Source organism: Uloborus diversus, chromosome 4 (genome assembly GCF_026930045.1).
Source record: "Uloborus diversus isolate 005 chromosome 4, Udiv.v.3.1, whole genome shotgun sequence".
In the NCBI taxonomy this organism is placed as follows: domain Eukaryota; kingdom Metazoa; phylum Arthropoda; class Arachnida; order Araneae; family Uloboridae; genus Uloborus; species Uloborus diversus.
The window spans coordinates 51,328,915-51,348,779 of record NC_072734.1 but is presented as its reverse complement, the minus strand read 5'-3'; the positions used below and the strand labels follow the sequence as shown (position 1 = coordinate 51,348,779).

Here is a 19,865-nt window from a genome sequence, read left to right as displayed (position 1 = left end):
TTATTTGCTTATTTATTTTTGCAATTTTGAATGATTACAGGGCTCCCAAATGGTCCGCTTTTCCCGCCAAAGTCCGTTTTTTAGGGTAAAGTCCGCTTTAGACCGCTTTTTAACATTTTGGTCCGTTTAGTCCATTTTTATATTATTTTTACTCAAAAATCAGATTTTAAAAATTTTCATTTTATCATTACATTAAAAGATACTGTGTGCTGACGTTTGTTACGCCCGAACACGCGGCCGCGGCACCATTTTTCTATTGAACCTAACTTTCTGATATTATTTCGCTTCAGATTGACGTCATTACTCCTCCTTCAACCGCTGTAATATGGAAATCTAGCAAATGGAGAGGTTTGGGGGAGGAGTTATGACTTCAAACCAAAGCATTTTGCTACCGAAGTTTCTCACAGGTTCGTACGCCCTTGAAAAACCTTGAAAAAAATCAAGAATGTTTCATCAGTGCAATTTTCTGAACTTGTGCTAGATATGTAGCATCTCAAAAAATTACTTCCTGCGTTTGCGAGTTCAATCTTTTTGCATCTTGTTAATCTTTTGATATTTTTGACAATCGAAAGTTATTTTAACATTCATTAACTTAGATTAGCTTATTTTATGTTTAATTCCGATAGATAATGAGCTACTTTTTTTTTCTTGGAACCATGGTAACATCAAACTTTCTTGGACTTCGCCGAAAATTGCTTGCTGGGTTTTGATATTTCAATCTCTTTGCATCTTGTAAATATTTTGATATTTTTGGCAATCGGAAGTTATTTTGACATAACACCTCCTTAGATTAGCTTATTTTTGGGTTAATTTTAATAGACAATTAACTTTTGTATTTTTGGAACCATAGCAACATTGAACTTTCTCGCACTTCGCGGAAAGTGCTTGTCGTGTTTGAGATTTCAATCTTTTTGCATCTTGTAAATAATTTGATATTTTTGTCAATCAGAAGTTATTTTGACACACTCCACCATAGATTAGCTTATTTTTTGTTTAATTTTAATTCGCAACTCCAACGAACTGTAGGGGGCACTGAAGTCACTGTCTAATGGCGGAATTGAAAACTAAAACAAACGCACATGGTAACGAAGAAAATGCTAAAAGTGTTGTGATTTTTGTTCGTACGTATGATTTTTTCGCTTTATTCTTTTTAAATTAATTTTCAAAGTCTTGTGGATATTCTGGCCCACGTAGAAAGAAATGAGAATTCAAGAAGCATTACTAAACGTCAAAGATTAATGCAAACTACGTAGTTCTAAGCAGCTATTTCCATGATGTTGAATTCGATATTTATCAATTCTTGATAAAACTAAATAATAATTGTGGCCTGACAAGAACAACAATTAATGCTAGAAAATTCAATATGACATTACAAATTATTATCGAAAGAAGATGATACTTCTTTGCCTTGCTTGGCTAGCGCTTATTTTTTTTCCATTTGTAGCTGAGTTATTTCTCTCGAATTCCCGAATCGGTTCATTTAAAAATTTTCTGTTTCGATTTTTCTAATTTCTGAGTTACGATTTAATTGTGTCATGTTATGCAAATCATCAACAAAATTCTCACGGATATATGGTGGTAGTTTTCTTTTCAGTTGATTGACCATTATTTCTTTTCACTTATCGAATTCTGTAATCTTACTACCATTTTATTCCACTCATGATAAAAATTTAAAAAAATGGTTTAACTAAAAACGCGAAATCTCGCCAAGGCTACTTTGCTCGCACAATACCAAAATTATAACCCTAAACAAATTTGGCAAAACCTTTCAGCTGAGAATAAAAGGAATAAAGTAAATTCTTTCTGGGTTAAACATTTTTCATTTTGTTCTACGGTAATAAATCCAAGAAAATATTTTGCATACTGTCCATCCAACTAAATGCTGCTGTAAAATATGATTAGTTAAATTAATTTAAGATTAAAAAAAACTCATATTCTTACAAATTCATACAATAAAAAATTTTACCTGGTATAACGTTATCCAATTTTGTTAATCCAGAGTTTTCTTGTTTACGCGTCCACCATTTAATACTTTTTTGAAAGAAATAAGGAAAACTAACATTATTTTGAGAAGCTCGAGAATACTTTTAGGGGATGAATTAATTTCTGTAGCTGAAAGCAAACTAAGACACATCGATTGCGTTAATAAATACTCAGAACAAACTGCCTGTGTTTACGTCAACAGACACACATGGAACTAAAACGTGGCAATGTTTTAGTTCCATCGGCAGTTTTGTAAATCACCGCAAGGTAGCGTATTCGAGCGCTGGAGTTCCGAATAGATAATAAACTACGTTTTTTTTTTTTTCGAAATCATGGCAACATTGTACTTACTCTCACTTCGCGGAAAATTGCTTGTCGTGTTTGAGATTTCAATCTTTTTGCATCTTGTTAATATTTTGATATTTTTGGCAATCGGAAGTTATTTTGACATACTCCATCGTAGATTAGCTTATTTTTTGTTTAATTTTAATAGATAATAAACTACCTTTTTTTTTTCGAAACCATGGCAACATTGAACTTACTCGCACTTCACGGAAAATTGCTTGTGTTTTAGATTTCAATCTTTTTGTATCTTGTTAATGTTTTGATATTTTTGGCAATCGGAAGTTATTTTGACACACGCCACCATAGATTAGCTTATTTTTTGTTTAATTTTAATAGATAATTAACTTTCTTATTTTTGGAACCATAGCAGCATTGCACTTACTCGAACTTCGCGAAGAATTGCTTCTTATGTTTGAGATTTCAATCTTTTTGCATCTTGTAAATATTTTGATATTTTGCGCAATCGAATGTTATTTTCACATATGCTATCCTAGACTAGCATATTTTATGTTCAATTTTAGTCATGTTTAATTTTAGAGATTTTTTTTTTTTTTTGGAAATTATGCCAACAGTGAACATACTTCGCGAAAATTTGATTCTCGTGTTCAAGATTTCAATGCTTTTGCATCTTGTAATTATTTTAATATTTTTGAAAATTGGAAGCTGGTTTGACATGTGCTACCTCAAATTATATTATTTAATTTTATTTTTAAAAACTAAAACTTTGTATCCTTAATTTTTTTAAAATACTCAAAATGAGCATTTTCAATTTGAAAATATAGCTCTATGAATCTGAAATTACATTTATTTATTACATTAGGTTATCCAGTAAAAGCTGCCTCAAATTTACATTCAGTGTATTTATCGCTTGAGCGCATTTGTATATTTATGGGTGTGGGAACTTTAATAAAAAAATTTCTTTCTCACTAATTTTAATATATACATGAAGACAGTTACAATATTTTTTGGTGCCCAAACAACTAATACATACATATGAAGAAATGATTTGGATACTAGCGTACTAATAAATGATTTGCAATCCTCTAATATTTTTGAACTTAGTCAATCAGTAGAGTAGCCAGAAATTACCTCCTGCTTTGGTGTTTGATCATAAACTCTCATATGTATATAAACGTACCATATGTAGGCTGGAAATGTGTGTAAAAGCCAGGGGCTGTGGAGGGGGAAGGGACCTCCTGGCCTCTAAACTATAGCTTCTTGTCTTGCGGTACCTTATATCAAAATTAATTTTCTTTAAACCGGCTATGTGAAAAATTTTGTAAACTACTATGTGCTAAGGTGTTTACTGTAATAACTATATCTAAAAAGTCTTTATTAGGTATGCACTAATTTATCACTCATTTAGGTGATTATTTTTAATTAGCCAGTTTTTACCTGTTAATTAGTAGAAAATTTATTTTACAATTACTTACTCTGTAAGATGGTCAGTTACATGCTTGCTTGTCCCCCCCCCCACCCCCATTCAAATATTTGTGTAAATAATATAATTCAATGGATAAAAAATTCAGTTGTGCAGAAGGTGATAAGGATTTATCATTAAAAATCATTATTATGGTTAATTAACAAATTATCTTCATGTATTTAGTGCCAGGCAGTTAATTTGCCTTTTGGTGCTTTCCTGGGTTTAACTATGAATGGTCCTCTCAAGGTCCTCTTTTTAATCCTAACTGGTCCTCTTTGGTCCTCTTTTTAATCCTAACTGGTCCTCTTTGGTCCCCTTTTTGATTCAAAGTGGTCCTCTTTTACCCTTTTCTATGGCTAAAATGTGTTGGGAGCCCTGTGATTATCTTTACCTAATTTTTGGTCATAACAGATTTTTTTTTAAAAAATTTAAATTTCAGCAGTTGAGCACCTAACAAATTAACTTAAAGTTTGTTTTTTAAATATAAAGTTGATTTATATAATTTTATTTATAAGTACATCATTTTTTTATGTCTGCTAAAATAAATAAGGTGTATAACAGGGGTGGTTGTGTTATGATTATTCACTTGAAATACAGTAGTGTTCGTTTTTATGCTTTTACCTCCCTATATCTCCAATTTTCCCCTTTTCTTCAATTGTTCAAAATTACTACTTTATTAAGGTTGTGGGTATTTGGAGCTTACTGAAAGAAACTTTAATCAGCAAAGGGGTAGATAGCTTAAGGAGGGTCATTCATCTTCATTTGGATCTAATAAATTGACCAGTACCAGCCTAGCTAGTCCCAGTGCCTGTTGCTGGTTATCAACAGGCACTGGGCATGGTATTTCTATGCAGAATATTTTGACTTAATAAACTATTTTATGAATTGTATGCATAGCAAAAGTTATTGTTGTACATATGTATATTCAAGTAATAGGGGTCTTAGTTTTAAAAATTATTCCCCCCCCCCCCCCCTTGCCCCATTTTGCTCTTTGAAACTTTCAGGTAATTTTTTATGAACTCACAAATCGCAATTACACCTGAATATTATTGCCTTTCTAAATTTAAATTCTAATTTCAACAATAACCCATTTTTTCCCAAAATAAAACTACTTTTGTCATAATATATGCCAACTTCTTGTGAATCTTTTCAATTTCGAAATATGGCTCTATAAATCTGAACTTGCACATTTATTGTCTATTGCAAGTTAATCAATGAAAGCTGAATAGGCTCAAGTTTGCATTCAGAGTATTTATCACTGCTTAAGCTGCTTTTGTATATTTTGAGGTGTAGAGACTGGACTGTGGACTTTCATAAACTTTTCTTACTTCCTAATTTTTAAATTTACTCGAGGACAGTTGAAATGCCTTATTGGCTGAACAGCTAATAAATACATACGAATAATTGATTTGCATACTTATAAATGATTTGCAAACCTAATATTTTTAGAACTTAATAGTGCAAACTGAAATAACTTTCTGGGTAGTGTTTTTGTCCTAACAGCCCTTATATTGTAATAAACCACTGTATAGATATTGGAAATAAATGTTGAAACCGGGGGGGGGGGGGGGAGTGACTTCAAAAACTCCTCTCTGGCAATGCCATTAAACTTGGGTATTTCAGTTTCTTCCCATAAAAGTTAAAAGCACTTATGAAGGGTTTTTTTTTTTTAAAGTATTAATTTGCTGATTCTAGAAAATATACAAACCTCTGACTGCTGCAACCTTTGAAAAACCTCAAAATTAAACCTCTTAGTATCTGCTTCTCTTTATGACGAAACTTTTCAAACATTTTCAGAAAAACTTTCAACGCAGTAGATCTTTCATCAAAGCGTCTCTCGTTGTAGAAAAAGCAATTTTGTTTTCCTATACTTTTTTGTATTATTGCCTTATTTCTATGTGTTTGTAGTAAATGAAATCTGCATACAATATTTTTAGTACAAATTTATGATATTGCCTTGAAAAAAAATTTTTTTACCTTGAAAAGTACTTGAAAAGTGCTTGAATTTTTTTCTGCCTAAAGGGTATGAACCCTGTATTAATCATTAACAGTTTTTTGTTTGGAAGTTAGAACAAATGCTCGTAGTTTTAGTTCCGCATAATTTAATTTCACCTTTTCTTTTCCTGAGGTACTTACTTATTTATATGCAGCAAAATTGATCAGTGGGGATGACTTGGCGGAAATTGAAGAAATAGGAGTTCTGTTTTTGAAATTTTCTCCTTTTTTTCGGCGTCGGACCCTTTTCACTCTTTCTTTCACTACTTTTTAAATTTTGAGCATCAGTTTTTATTAGCGAGGTTTCTTCTCATTCTAACTCAGAAGAACAATCCTTTTCTGCAAATCTAGGCTCCGAAAAATATTCGCAATAATCTCATGAAAGCAAACTATTCTCATCGCTAGAAATATATTTCTCTTCAGATAAGTCAGACTGTTCATTCAAACCATAATCTGTTTTAGATATAAATCTGCAACAATTTTAGGAGTTAATGTTCTTATAAGTTTTGCTTGTCAACGGTTCATCTCGACATCATGAAGATAATTATGTGACTGAGCACTTCATTATCACCGAAGAAAATAAACGTCAATGCTTCAAGCAAAGCACATGTTTTGGTGCTCAAAACAATTCCAGCAAACATTTTTGTAATTTACCTGTTTATATTTCCTTTTTTTTAGACCCTAAGTAATTTCACGTGTCCAGTCACATGCTTTTCAAATTTACCTTTCCCAACTTTGCCCCCCTGTGCAGATAGCAGAAAACTGAAACCATGCAACCAGCAGGTGTTCCGCATTTTCCTAACAGTTCAAAGAATTAAACCTGACCAACAGGTACTACTCAAGCTCAAAAGAACATTACTCACCCTGACAACTAACAATAGTCCATAGTACACACAACTGATAAGCGAAAAAAGAAGAAAACGGATGCATAAAGAAAGGTTCACTTAGCGGTCAAAATGACCGTAGTCAGTCTTTCTAGGTATAAACATTTATGGCGACTATAATAATAATCCTAAAAGGAAAAAAATTACTGTTGTAAAATCTTAATAAATAGTTAGGAAAAGTCAATGAAGGAAAAAGAGTTTGAAAATTAAACGCAGCAAATATGAGCATTTGAAAATCGTTTGCGGTCAAAATGACCGCTTCCGTCTTTCTAGTGTTAAAGTAAAATATACGTTATTCATATTGCTAATTCCCTATTTTTTTATGTTTGTATTTCCCGAACCGTAAAACAATTCGCAGCTAATGAGAAACTTCTTTTTGTAAATCTTTACTAATAATGAAGCTGAAAGTCTCTCTGTCTGGATATCTGGATCTCTATCAGTCTGGATGTTCGGATCTCTGTCTATCTGGATCTCTGTGACACACATAGCGCCTAGATAGTTCGACCGATTTTCATGAAATTTGGCACAAAAATTGTTTGTAGCGTAGTAGTATGCACCTCAAAGCGATTTTTCGAAAATTCGATTTTGTTTCTTTCCTATTTCAATTTTAAAAACATTTTACCGAGCAGATTATCATAACGTGACAATTAAATTACCGAATTATCATAACGTGGAACTAACACGGGCAAGCAATTGGCGAGAATTCCCCCATCCTTTTTTTGTAAATATACAGGTGAACCAAACAACCTTTTAATTTTCTACTACGGGCAAATACCGTGCGGGTACCACCAGTTTTATGATATTGTGTATGGCTAACTTAAAGAAAGTTTTATTGCAGCAATCGACTTTTTTTTTGTTCAAATGAATGTCTGTTATTCGAAGTGTAAGCTATTCAGAGTAAATAATACGGAAAAACCTATGTGGGACTTGTACTCGAAGAAATTGGGGGGTGTCCGTTAAGGGAGGTTTTACATAAATTTTGTTTTGTCATTTAATAACCATACTTTTTTATTTAGGCTTCAGTTATTTCTTTATTACTATAGTAGCATTTTAGATAACTCATGAAAAAATTCATTTTGTAACTCTTCCGGTGCTGCTTGTCACAGGGGTGATTGTGTTCCGATATTTTACCGGATTTCCGGTATTTTCATCTTGAATTCCGGTATCTTCATCTTCGAAAATACAGGAACTTCTATATTTTCAGGAAAACTCACTTTTGTAAAATTTAGGGCGATGTTTAATGAAACGCCAAAAGTCCAAATCGAAGACGTTTTGTTTTGTATAAAGCGTAAGCTACGGTCATGTTTTGTAAACTCTATGGTAATTATGGAAGAACAGCTGGGGTGGGGGATGGAATAAAGGCTAGATAAGAAAAAACATTTTTCCTTCTTTTGCTTTTTTTTTTCTGCCAAAGAAATGGTATTTTTCACACGTGCTTCAAGGTCAAACTGGGAAGGGGTGAAATCGGTGGCTAGTTTTATTTTGTTTTGGGGAAGGTAGGAAGAGAAAAGTGGGACTCCTGTCTTTGTTCTTTATTGCAGTTGGAGGAATTTATCGTATGCAAATATTTTCTTTATTTTATATTCTGGTTTATGATCTTTATCTGCATGCGTTCTGTTGTAATTGAACTAATTCTAATTAGACTTTATCGTTATTAATATGTAGTTAACTCTTACTTTTCATTTTGGTTGTTTTTGTTTGATAAATTTATTCATTTGAACTTAGCATGTTCTCATTTAAAAAAATGAGGTATCTGGATAGATCTGAAGATATTGGCTCCATTGATGCAGGAAGAAAGAACAAGTTTAATTGGAAATGGTTAAACAGAGGGGATTCCTACAATGAAAAGATGGAAATATAGTGTAAAAAATTGATAGGACTGGATTTTGTTTTTGTGTTTCTTGCAACAAGCCCTTTACATATGCTAATGATGGTGTGAAGGCATTATTGCAACATTTTTCTACAAATACTCATAAAAGAAACCGGGAATCATTAAAAAATGCTGGTGTATTAGGCTTTAATGTATTAGTAAATGAATGTAGTTAAGGATTCAGATTAGAAGGAGAAAATAAAACAATCTTTGAAAAATTTTAAGAAATGAGAAAAATTAAAAGAATTTAATTCTCACCATGACATGGACGTATTAAGTCCAATTAAAAATTCGAGTTTTAACCCCAACAAATCATTATGTATATAAAATATTTATATACATAATATAATGCATACATACACGTAATGTGTGTATATATATGCCCATCAAAACACTTTTTCTTCTTGGAAAAAAAAGTTCAGGTATTTTTTTATGGAGTCACAATCACCCCTGTTGTCAGTCTCTTGCTGTATGAAAATTTGACCCCCTCTTTTGAGGGTGCAACATAGTTAAAATGTGTTCCCTCTATTTTTCTTTGAATAAGTTCCTAACAAAAAGGAAGTATAATTTTTCATATAAGAGATTTTTTAAAGTATAATAGATTTTTTTCAGCATTTTTATTTTTTTTAAAAATGTGATTCAAAAATTCGAGAGTTTTGAAACTCATTCATACCTACGTAGTAAGGATCTAAAAGTTTGAGGACAAGCTGTATAAAACCTTAGCCTGAGTAGTTCACATTACCAAAGCACTTGGAGTTCGCTTCGCTCGCTAATCGGCTGGGTCACGTTGCCTGTTCGCTTGGCGTGTTAGAGCAATCCAGTCTAGAATTATTGTTTTAAACCAACTGTAAATGTAACTCAACATTATGGCAAATTGTTTTGAATTCCAAAGAAACTTTTAATTTGTTTTTATCAGAATGAAATATATGACTTTTTCTATTTTTCCTGACAACGCTTTTCGAATGTCCCACGATTTTTTTTTTCATTAGACGAATGGAAAGCTAATTAATCGGAGTTAGCTTTGCACGCTAACAACTAGGTTACAGTAGCATGGTTGCTGGGCGAGTTTGGCAATAAACAATAATAGAGTTGTGGAGTTATTTCACATTTAAAAGATACTATTTAGTGTCCTTTTTGTTTATTTGGCGAAACATTTTAAAGTGCAGAAAAAATCACTCCACTCGCTAAAACGTTATATAACTGTAAATCTAATTAATGCTTTAACGAATAGTTTTAAATTCGAAAGAAACTTTAATAGTTTTTTTTTTTTGAAAAGGTGTGTATGCATTTTAGTTGAAGAGAAATGATCATTTCACATCAGGGGGGGGGGAGTGTTTTTTTTATTCAACGTACTTCTATTTTTAGCACAGGCATCGTGGTGCGGGTACTGCTGGTACTCTGATATGACAAATAAATAACATAACATTATGTCGGACTTAGCTCCGTGTGACTTTTACCTATTCCCAGCAAAAAAAGGATTTGCAGGGAGGCCGCTTTCTTTCGTCAGATGAAAATAAAGCTGCATCATGGAGGTTGCGAAAACTGGCTTCCAGGAGGGTTTCCAAAAGTTATATGAACATTGACAGAAGTACATAGTAGCTTGTAGAGAAACCTAAGCTCTATGCTCCTTCCCAACTATTATTCCAATAGAGAGCGCTGCAAGCGCTTATTGAATTAAGTAAGTTGATTATGGAAAAATTTAGTGGCAACTCTGACAGTGGAAGAGATGGATAGAATTCGAGACACGAAGCGCAAGCTCCGTGGAAGCGAGTAATTTCGCTGTTTAGAATAAATGAATTAATTTAATCATCAATGTAAATAATGTACATAATCTTCAATAAAGATGTTAAGTTTTCTTCGAATCGTGATAATTTGAACCTATCACTGAACCACCGGATCTACATAGAATTGCACATTTTTTCCCACATGGTGCATCGGCATCGGAAAGATGAACTATTGAAATTTTAGAAAGTGAATCTCATTTGGATAGCACATTTATGCGAAGACTGCAAAAGGTAGGAACTTTTGAATCATTTACATTGTTGAAAATCATTGAAAATGGAACCAAAATCATTTATGCAAAAAAGAACTGTTCTTCGCTCTTCTACTTCGGTAATCGTAAAAAATGTTGATAAATACATAGAAGAAGAGCAAAATGAAGAACTAGAAAATTGTTTAGAACTGTTAAATAGCAAGGAGATAGAACTTGATAACTTAGATGAAAAAATACAAATTTTGATAGAAGACGAGAAGAAACTAGATTCTGATATAGAAACTTCCATGAATTATAAAGATAAAATAACTTTGACGAAATGTCGGATAAATCGTTATTTTAAGAAATAAGAGCAGCGAAATGAAAATAAAACGTCCATTAATAACGTATCAAATAATTCCTCTCTTATCGATAAAATTCGAAACCAAACACAAAGTAACGTACGGTTACCAAAAACGTCCATCCAAAAATTCAACGGTGATTACGGTGATTGGATAAATTTTTGGAATTCTTTCGAAGTAACTATTCACTAGAACACAACACTTTCAAAAGTCGAAAAATTCAACTATTTGAAAAGTTATTTGAGCGGAAATGCTGCTAGTGCTATAGAAGGTTTTTCGATTTCGGAAACAAACTATGATTCTGCGATAGACATTCTCAAAAATAGATTTGGTCAAAACGACTTGATAATTAACACGCACATTTCCAATCTCTTGAGTTTGACCCGGGTACAAAGCTCAAATGAAGTTACGAAATTAAGAAAATTGTATGATAAAATTAACGTACAAATAAGAAGCCTTTCTTCACTCAATGTCCAACCCGAGAGTTATGCGAATATGTTAATTCCTGTTTTGATGAAAGTGATTCCTGCTGATATCGCTCTAGAATTTCACCGCAGTAGAGAGAATTCAGCCAATATAGATTTGAATGCATTTCTAAACTTTCTCCGTTCGGAGATAGAATCTCAGGAAAAAATCGCTAGTATAAAACTTCCGCCTTCGAATAGCAGTGAACAGATTAAAACAAGTACATTGAATAATAAGCAGTTCAGAAAGATCCCTTCCAGATCACAGCACATTACAGAAAACAGATGTCCTTCAACACATGAGCTAATTGCTAAAACGTCAATAAATCTTGACAAGTGTCTATTTTGCTCAGAAGATCACGAGTCGGAAAAATGCGTAAATCTCAACGTGGATGAAAAAAGGAATGTATTGCGGGGGGATGGCAGGTGTTATTTATGTCTTAGAAAAAATCATAGAATATCTGCTTGCCACTTTAAGGCAACTAAGCGTTGCAAAATTTGCAAAGGAGCTCATTCCGAGGCGATTTGTTATAAATCCCATTCAAAGTTAAAATATAATGACACCGACAAAAAAGAAGCAAGTTCACTTTCGAGAAATAATGATAATCAATTTGAAAAAAATAAGGAAATCATTTCTGCCGTATCACATTCTAAATCCAATTCGATGCTTTTGCAAACTTGCTCGGTAAAAATCAAAACAAAGCAAGGCATAAGTTATCCGCGTCTTCTTTTGGACAATGGAAGCATGAAGTCTTTCATTACACAAGAATTAGCTAATAAATTAGATCTTGAAGTAATTAGAAAAGAAAAATTATCGGTTTACACTTTTGGAATTACTGCGCCAATTCAAAAGACTTACGACGTCATTAGATTAGTACTTGAACATAGAAGTTCCCCTAATTCTAGAATAGAAGTTGAATTATTGGTAACCGATCACATATCAGGTTCGGACATTCCTCCACCAAAATCAAAAGAAATTAGACAAAATAAACTGCTACGAAATTTGATATTAGCGGATTCTCTTGACAGTCAACAACCTGTTGGCATTTTGATCGGAGCAGATTATTACTACAGTATAGTAACGGGTCACATTAAACGTTTGAACAAAAATCTTGTCGCTGTAGAAACTATTTTTGGCTGGAGCCTACAAGGACGAGAAGGAGAAGATAACTTTACTTTATCATTTAATGTGATAGTAGAGGAAGATTTAATCTCGAAACAAATAGAAAAATTTTGGGACTTGGAAAATTCCGGACTCTTATGCGAAAATCAAAATTATAATTCAACCGAAAATGAAATCCTCAAACAGTTCGAATCTGATGTAGTATACGAAGATTGTCGGTATAAAGTTAAATTACCATGGAAAAGTGACACATCAAGATTGGATGATAATAGAGAAATCGCGGAACAAAGGTTCAACCGACTTAGAAATCGATTCAAAAAAATCCGCAACTATTTTCTGAATACCAAAACATAATACAAGATTACTTGAAACAGAATATAATTGAACCCGTCACAGACGAAACGGATAAAGAAAATATCATGTTTTATTTGCCTCATAGGGAAGTAATACGTGAAGATAGAACCACAAGCAAATTACGAATTGTTTTTGATGCGTCATCACATGACTCAAACTCCGCATCTTTAAATGACTGTCTCCACGTTGGCCCAAATTTGTATCCGGAGATATTCGAAATTCTGTTAAGATTTAGATATTATCCAGTAGCATTTACTGCAGATATAAAGCAAGCGTTCTTACAGATTCTCTTAGATAAAGAAGATCGAGACGTAACCAGGTTTTTCTTCACTGACTCCCCCACCAATGACAATATCCCGCCTCTTGTTTATCGTTTTTCAACAATTCTTTTCGGACTGAATAGCTCATCATTTTTACTATCAGCAACTCTCAAACATCACTTTAAAAAGTATAAACAACTCTACCCTGAAACAGTTAGTATTTTAGAAAATAATGTTTATGTAGATGATGTAATTTTAAGTCGAGACACAGTCAGAGAAGCCTTGACTACTTCTTTGGAAACAATCCAGATATTCAAGGAAGCGAGCATGCAACTGCACAAATGGCATACTAATTCGAGAGAATTACATGAACTTTGGGAAAAAGAAGACATAATTTCAAATGCAAATTTTCAAATTTCTGATGTTGAAAACACCGCCTTAAAAGTTCTGGGCATGGCGTGGGATAATACGAGGGATTTACTGTATTTTGATATTCGAAGCCTATTGTCATTTTTATCGAAGCCAATTGAGACAAAAAGGTTTATTCTACAAGTGTTAGGACGAATTTTCGACCCAATAGGAATTTTGGGACCCTTCACTGTAAGAATCAAACTCTTGATTCAAAAGATTTGGGCATCACATATAGATTGGGATGATCCACTTCCCGAAGATTTGATCTCCCTATGGAGAAAATGGTGCGAAGAGTTGCATCAAATAAGTAAATTCAAAATCCCTCGACATTATTTTTTTGAAAGTTTGTGCTCAGACATTAGAAATCTCGAATTACATTGCTTCTCAGACGCTAGCACTGTGGCATATGGTACAGTTGCGTACTTACGTTTCAAGACGAATGATAAAGAAATTCGAACGACGTTCATTGCTTCCAAAAATAGGGTAGCGCCATTGAAAATACTCACCTTACCCAGATTAGAACTAATGGGGGCATTACTATCTGCCAAATTGGGAAATAATATAGTTAGAATTTTGAATTTAAATATTCCTTGTTATTTTTGGACCGATTCAAGCATAACGTATTTTTGGATCAAGAAACAGCCCGATGCATTTAAACCCTTTGTTAAGAATCGTGTTCAGGATATTCAGAAGTTGACGTCACCAAATAATTGGGGACATTGCAGAAGTTGTGATAATCCAGCGGACTTGGTCAGCCGAGGAGCAAAGATCTCAAAGTTGATTAATGAACCCCTTTGGACACAAGGTCCACCTTGGTTGAGACTTTCGCCTGACCATTGGCCAAAATTGATCCATGAGAAAATAGTAGAAGAATCTCAGCTAGAATATAGAAAAAAATCCCTGGAGACACATGAACTTGAATGTATAGTCGAAAATAGAGAAGACCCAGTTGATTTATCCAAATATAGTGACTTAGAAAAGTTGTTGAGGGTTACAGCATGGACAAAACGCTTTATCGCGAAATTGAGAAAATCTAGTAACATACAAGGAGCTCTAATTACAGAAGAGCTACAAGAAGCAGAAAATTTATTGATACGATGTGAACAAAAGAGACACTTTGGAGAAGAATTTAAATCTTTAAGTGAGGGTAATTCGGTTGAAAAGAATTCCCCGTTGTACAATTTCGCCCCCTACATCGATGAAAAACAAGTCATGAGATTAAGTGGAAGAGATGGATAGAATTCGAAACACGAAGCGCAAGCTCCGTGGAAGCGAGTAATTCGCTGTTTAGAATAAATGATTTGGTTTAATCACCAATATGTAAATATGTACATAGTCTTCAATAAACATGTTAAGTTCACTTCGAGTCGTGATAATTTGAACCTATCACTGAACCACCGGATCAACATAGAATTTGCACATTTTTTCCCACATAGCTCAAGGTGACCCTTTGAAGGTAGATGTGCTTCGGTAATGTGAACTATTCTGGGTAAGGTTTTATACAGCTTGTCCTCGAACTTTTGGATTGTACTACATACAATCTGTATAGGGTGCAGCTATGCTTTTCTTTTTTTGAATGCTGTATGATGAAAGAGAAAGTACAACAGCCAAAAAATAAAAGAAGAATGAAAGAAAGGGAAAAAAAGAAAAAAAAACTAAGACACTGTTTAGTAGCCGATTTTTTTTTTTTTTTTTTTAATTTAACATGTAACTAAGACTTCAATAATAATATAATAATGTATGGATTAAGTACACTATACATAAAAAAGCATTAAATTATGTTGTTTAATCATTCAAAAAAATTTTAAGAATAGAAGAAAAAAAAAAGAACAATGAAACCATCAACAAATTATACATTTAAAGTAGAAAGATTGCACGTAGACATTTTTTAGTCATCAAATTAAACAAAAAAAAAAAAAAACAGATAAATTACAATATTGAATCATAATAGGGATATTTTTATACTAATTTAAAATTTATGAGTAGAAATGTTTGCATTTTTCATAAAAGCTATAGCAGTGATAACCTCTTTTGCTGAAAAAAGAAATAGCATTGAAAAGAGCAATGTTCTTAAAATGCAGCAGTAATAAACAAACTCGATATTTATACCAAGTTAATAATAACTTAATACATACACTACTTGATCTGATGTATGCACACATATTATTGAACAATTTGATTGTTTAATCTTTTATGAAGCACTATAAACAAAAATACGTGAAATACACCGCCAGCTCAGTCAAATTTACTGAATACACTATAAACAAGTTCAAATTAACTTTTTCAATTTAACAATAATTTTCTAAAAGTTGCATAATAGAAAATCCTTGAAAATTTTCTATGTTTTATTATTAAAAATATGATGAAAACAAAAATAACTTTATTCATTGATTTTATAAAAATACATAAAAATAGTTACAATAGAAAAAAAATGGATTGCTATATATAATGCAAAAAAGATGGCACATTACAAACTATAAGTGAAACTAGTAAGAGAAATACAACGCAAAGTGACATTTCTTGAGCAAAATTAATAATTGCTAAATATTTAAGAAATGCTTGAAATGAGGAGGGAAGGGGGGGGGGCTTCACCCTCTGATTTTGGAGTAACTCGCAACATTAAACTTCAGCCTCATGTTTTCAGTACAGAACCGCTACCACCAACGCTTTGGAAGAGTTTCTGAATCTACTTCAGCACTTCCGAAGAAAAATTCAAAAATCTCCTTGATTTCCGTATTATGTCACCATCAAAAACGTCCTTAATAAATTTCTTACATTAATGCTCTAAATTCTTCCTAAACAATTAATAAAGCTTGAAAAACAAAATCTCTAATTTTATCAATGGTGTTAGTTTTAAACAACTCGGAAGTAGAACTAGAGTTTAATTTCAGAATTAGAGGAAGGGTGGGACGCAAGTGTTCTCAGAAATAAAAAAATAGTCGTAAGAAATAGAGTTCAAAATAATCATAAGTCGGTATCCAATTCGGCAATATATCACTCAATTATCGTCAGTCTAAGACGCTATGTTATTTTTGCATTGAAATAAGTAATTAATAGCCACACAAAAATGTAAATCGGCCTTTTAGAACACCCGATTGAAAACAAAAAAGGAAATGCACAACTGGAACCTACGCAGACCTCACATACGAAATTTTAACCTTCTACAGCTTACCATTTTTGAGTAATGACTTATGAAAGATACGTACATCCAGCCACAAAAAACAATGCAATAATTAACTTGTTTGTACCTGAATGCAGTATTAAAAATTCTTTCGGGGGTGACTAAAATAGAAATTCATACTGAAATTTAAGCTAAAAAAATTATGACTTACTCCCTTTACTTAGTATTAAAAAGTAAAACAGCAAAGGTCCTTTTTTTTTTAAAGCATCGGCCAATTCCATCAGCTTTTTGATGTTTTTTAAGGCTGATGGGCCGATGTTTCCTTCAATTTAGCATCGGCCACCAATGCTGATGACTAAATTGTTGAACCATCGGCGCTGATTCATCGGCCAGGCCGATACATCGGTCGAGTCCTATTTACTTATTGGTAATTATTTAACCCAAACAATTCATTTTCAGGGAAGAGAGAATGATTGCTTTTGCTGGATGTGCCACAAAGAGAATATTATGTTGACTTGCATGGCTTGCCCTAGAGCTTATCACCAAAGATGCTTAAGTGATAGTTGTGAAATAACTCTTCCTGATTGGGTTTGTCCAGAATGTATACGTGTTCTTGCAGCTGAAGATGTTGATACACGATCTTCTACTTTAACTGAAATATCGTTAGACAATCTATGTGGCCTGTTAAAACTTTGGGTATCAAAAATGCGGCAAAGAGCTGTAAGTATGACATTTTGTGATTAAAGTTCTAAGTAAATGTATAATTTTATACATTACTTCTGTTGGTTCATAAAAATTTTATGCTGAAAAAAGAATGTAAACTAAAAACTTTACCAGAGCTAAAAAATATGTTAACATATTTTTTTTATGCAGTAATGGTGCTGTGTCATGGCTGTATTTCTTACTTGATACACTAGAAACATGTATGTATTATTAAAATTAGAGCATGTTAGCTGCAATGACAAAAATATTTTTCAGTAGGATCTTATTGTAATGCTAGCTAGAATCAGTAATTTTTTCTTATAAGCACAACCTCTCAGTCTTAAGGTTACCAGTTTTGTGAAATTCCAAACAATGATCTGCTTAATTACAGGGTGGTTATAAAATTATGTGAGGTGTTCAGAGCCCTCTAACAAGTGAAGTATTCGCAACTCCAGAGCTTGAATATGCTACCTTGCGGTGATTTACAAAACTACCGAAAAAACTAAAACATTGCGTTCGACGTGTTCATTTTGGGCAAAACAAAGTTTGTTATGTGTATTTTTTTATTTGCATAATTCATCATTTGGAATCATCTTTCGCAACAGTGTAACATCAAAAATATCTGATATAAACTATGAGTACACATTTTATTTATCTTGTTCTGAGTGAATTTGAATAAATATCAGTTTTTCAATTTGATTAAAAAAAGCGGTCTTAACAACATTGACTGGACACTAGGTCCATGCAGAAAAATTACTGCTTTTTCTTAACCTAATTCCACATAAATGATTTAAATAACCTTGTTACTATAGCATCCAACTGAAATGGACAGTATGCAAATAAATTTTCTTGAAAATATTTATCGCAGAACAAATTAAAAAATCCAGAAAGAACGTTAAGAATTTGAACAATAAAACATAAAAGCTTGGAACTTTTATCGCTAAAATATCACGCTAACTTTACTTGATTGCTCTGCAAATGCTGTCATTATCGGTGGAAGAGTTTCGCCAAAAATCTATTTATAGGGTTATGGTTTTAGTATTGTGTGAAAGAATAATGTATCTTGACAAGATTTCGCAATCAGTTAAATCATTTCCATGACGAATGAATTAAATGCATGAAGATTTCTTTTGATATCCAATCATATAATCATAGAAATATATTATCTAGAGTTAAATGTTACTCTTGACAGTCTGTCACATATATGAACTATGTGAAAAAAATGTCAACAAATGCCGGAAATGTCACAAAAATGCCAACAAATGCCGGAAATGTCACAAAACTGGACATAATATGTACTAATGTATAGAAAAAACAGTACAAAATGAAAATGCTGTTTGAAGCGAACCAAAAATTTATGAATACCGAATTCAACATCGTGAAAATGGCTGCTTCAGAACAACTTACTGTGTGTTCTGCATTAATTTTTTACTTTCATAATACTTTTTGATTTCTCATTTCTTTCTACATGGGTCAGAATAACCAAAAGACTTTGAAAAATCTTTTCAAATGAATAAAGAACAAAAAATCATACAAGCGAACAAAAATTTCTGTCATTTCCTAAGTTTAGAAGCAATTTATACGTTACGGCGTGCGTTTGTTTTAGTTTTTTCATCCGCCATTAGACAGTGACTGCAGCGTCCTCTATAGTTTGTTGGAGTTGCGAATTGGATGAAACATGCCAAATTTCATGGGCGTACATAGCAGACCATGGAATTTCGATTTCTGCAATAAAAAAAGATAGCACCAAAATTCACCACCAGGGGGATTTTAGTGTTGCAAAAGTGTATTACTTGTGAATACTGAAGAATTAAATGCTAAAAAATTCAGCACACATCAAGTTTTTAGCTACAAATGTTTGTTGCTTTCAAATAAGGTTCAATAAAACCAACAAGAAATTTTAATTTGTAACAAGAGACGAATAATACCAAAAGTTGTCATGAAGAAATTTTGGCGCAGAAGTAAGGATTTCTTCTTGAATAATATTCATATAAGATGGTGCACCATCCCACGTTGAGCTTTAGGTACTGAGTGTATGGCGACAGCATTTCTTTGATAGCAGATTTATTAGTCATGCATTTCCTAGAGTATGGCCACCGTAGTCGCCCTATCTTTCACTTTGTGACGTTCCACCATGAGGATTTCTTAATGGTGTTGTGTTTCTACGACATGTTCCCGATGTCTCAACTTTGAAAACTCAAGTAACATTGCAGGTAGGGGAAATTAATCCCCCCCCCCCCGGATGTGCGGAAAATATTGTGCGTTGTATGCAGTATATGAAAAGTACCTTGATGTTGGTCATACTGAACCTCATTTGTTAGTAAAAATCATATTTTGGGAATAAAATTGATGCATATTTTGCCAGTTAGCATTTAATCCATCAATATTCACAATAATACATCTTTTCAATGCCAAAGTTTCCCCTGGTGACAATTTTTTGTACTATTTATTTTTTTTTCCGAAATCAAAATCCCATGGTCTACTGTGTATGCCCATGAAATTTGGCAATGTTTCGTCCAATATTTCACTTGCTAAAGAGTTCTAAACAGCTCACGTTATTTTATAACCACCCTGTATATTGCATATACAGTAGAAC

The 19,865-nt window shown here is 32.8% G+C and overlaps 1 protein-coding gene across 1 annotated transcript in view; it reads left to right on the top strand.

Annotated features, from left to right (window-relative positions):
* The window catches only part of LOC129220566 (MYND-type zinc finger-containing chromatin reader ZMYND8-like), a 163,794-nt gene that overhangs the window by 18,873 nt on the left and 125,056 nt on the right, over nt 1–19,865 (top strand). The window contains exon 6 of the mRNA XM_054854997.1: nt 17,027–17,287. Within this exon, the coding sequence (XP_054710972.1) occupies nt 17,027–17,287 (261 nt within the window). The remainder of the gene's footprint in view (nt 1–17,026; nt 17,288–19,865) is intronic.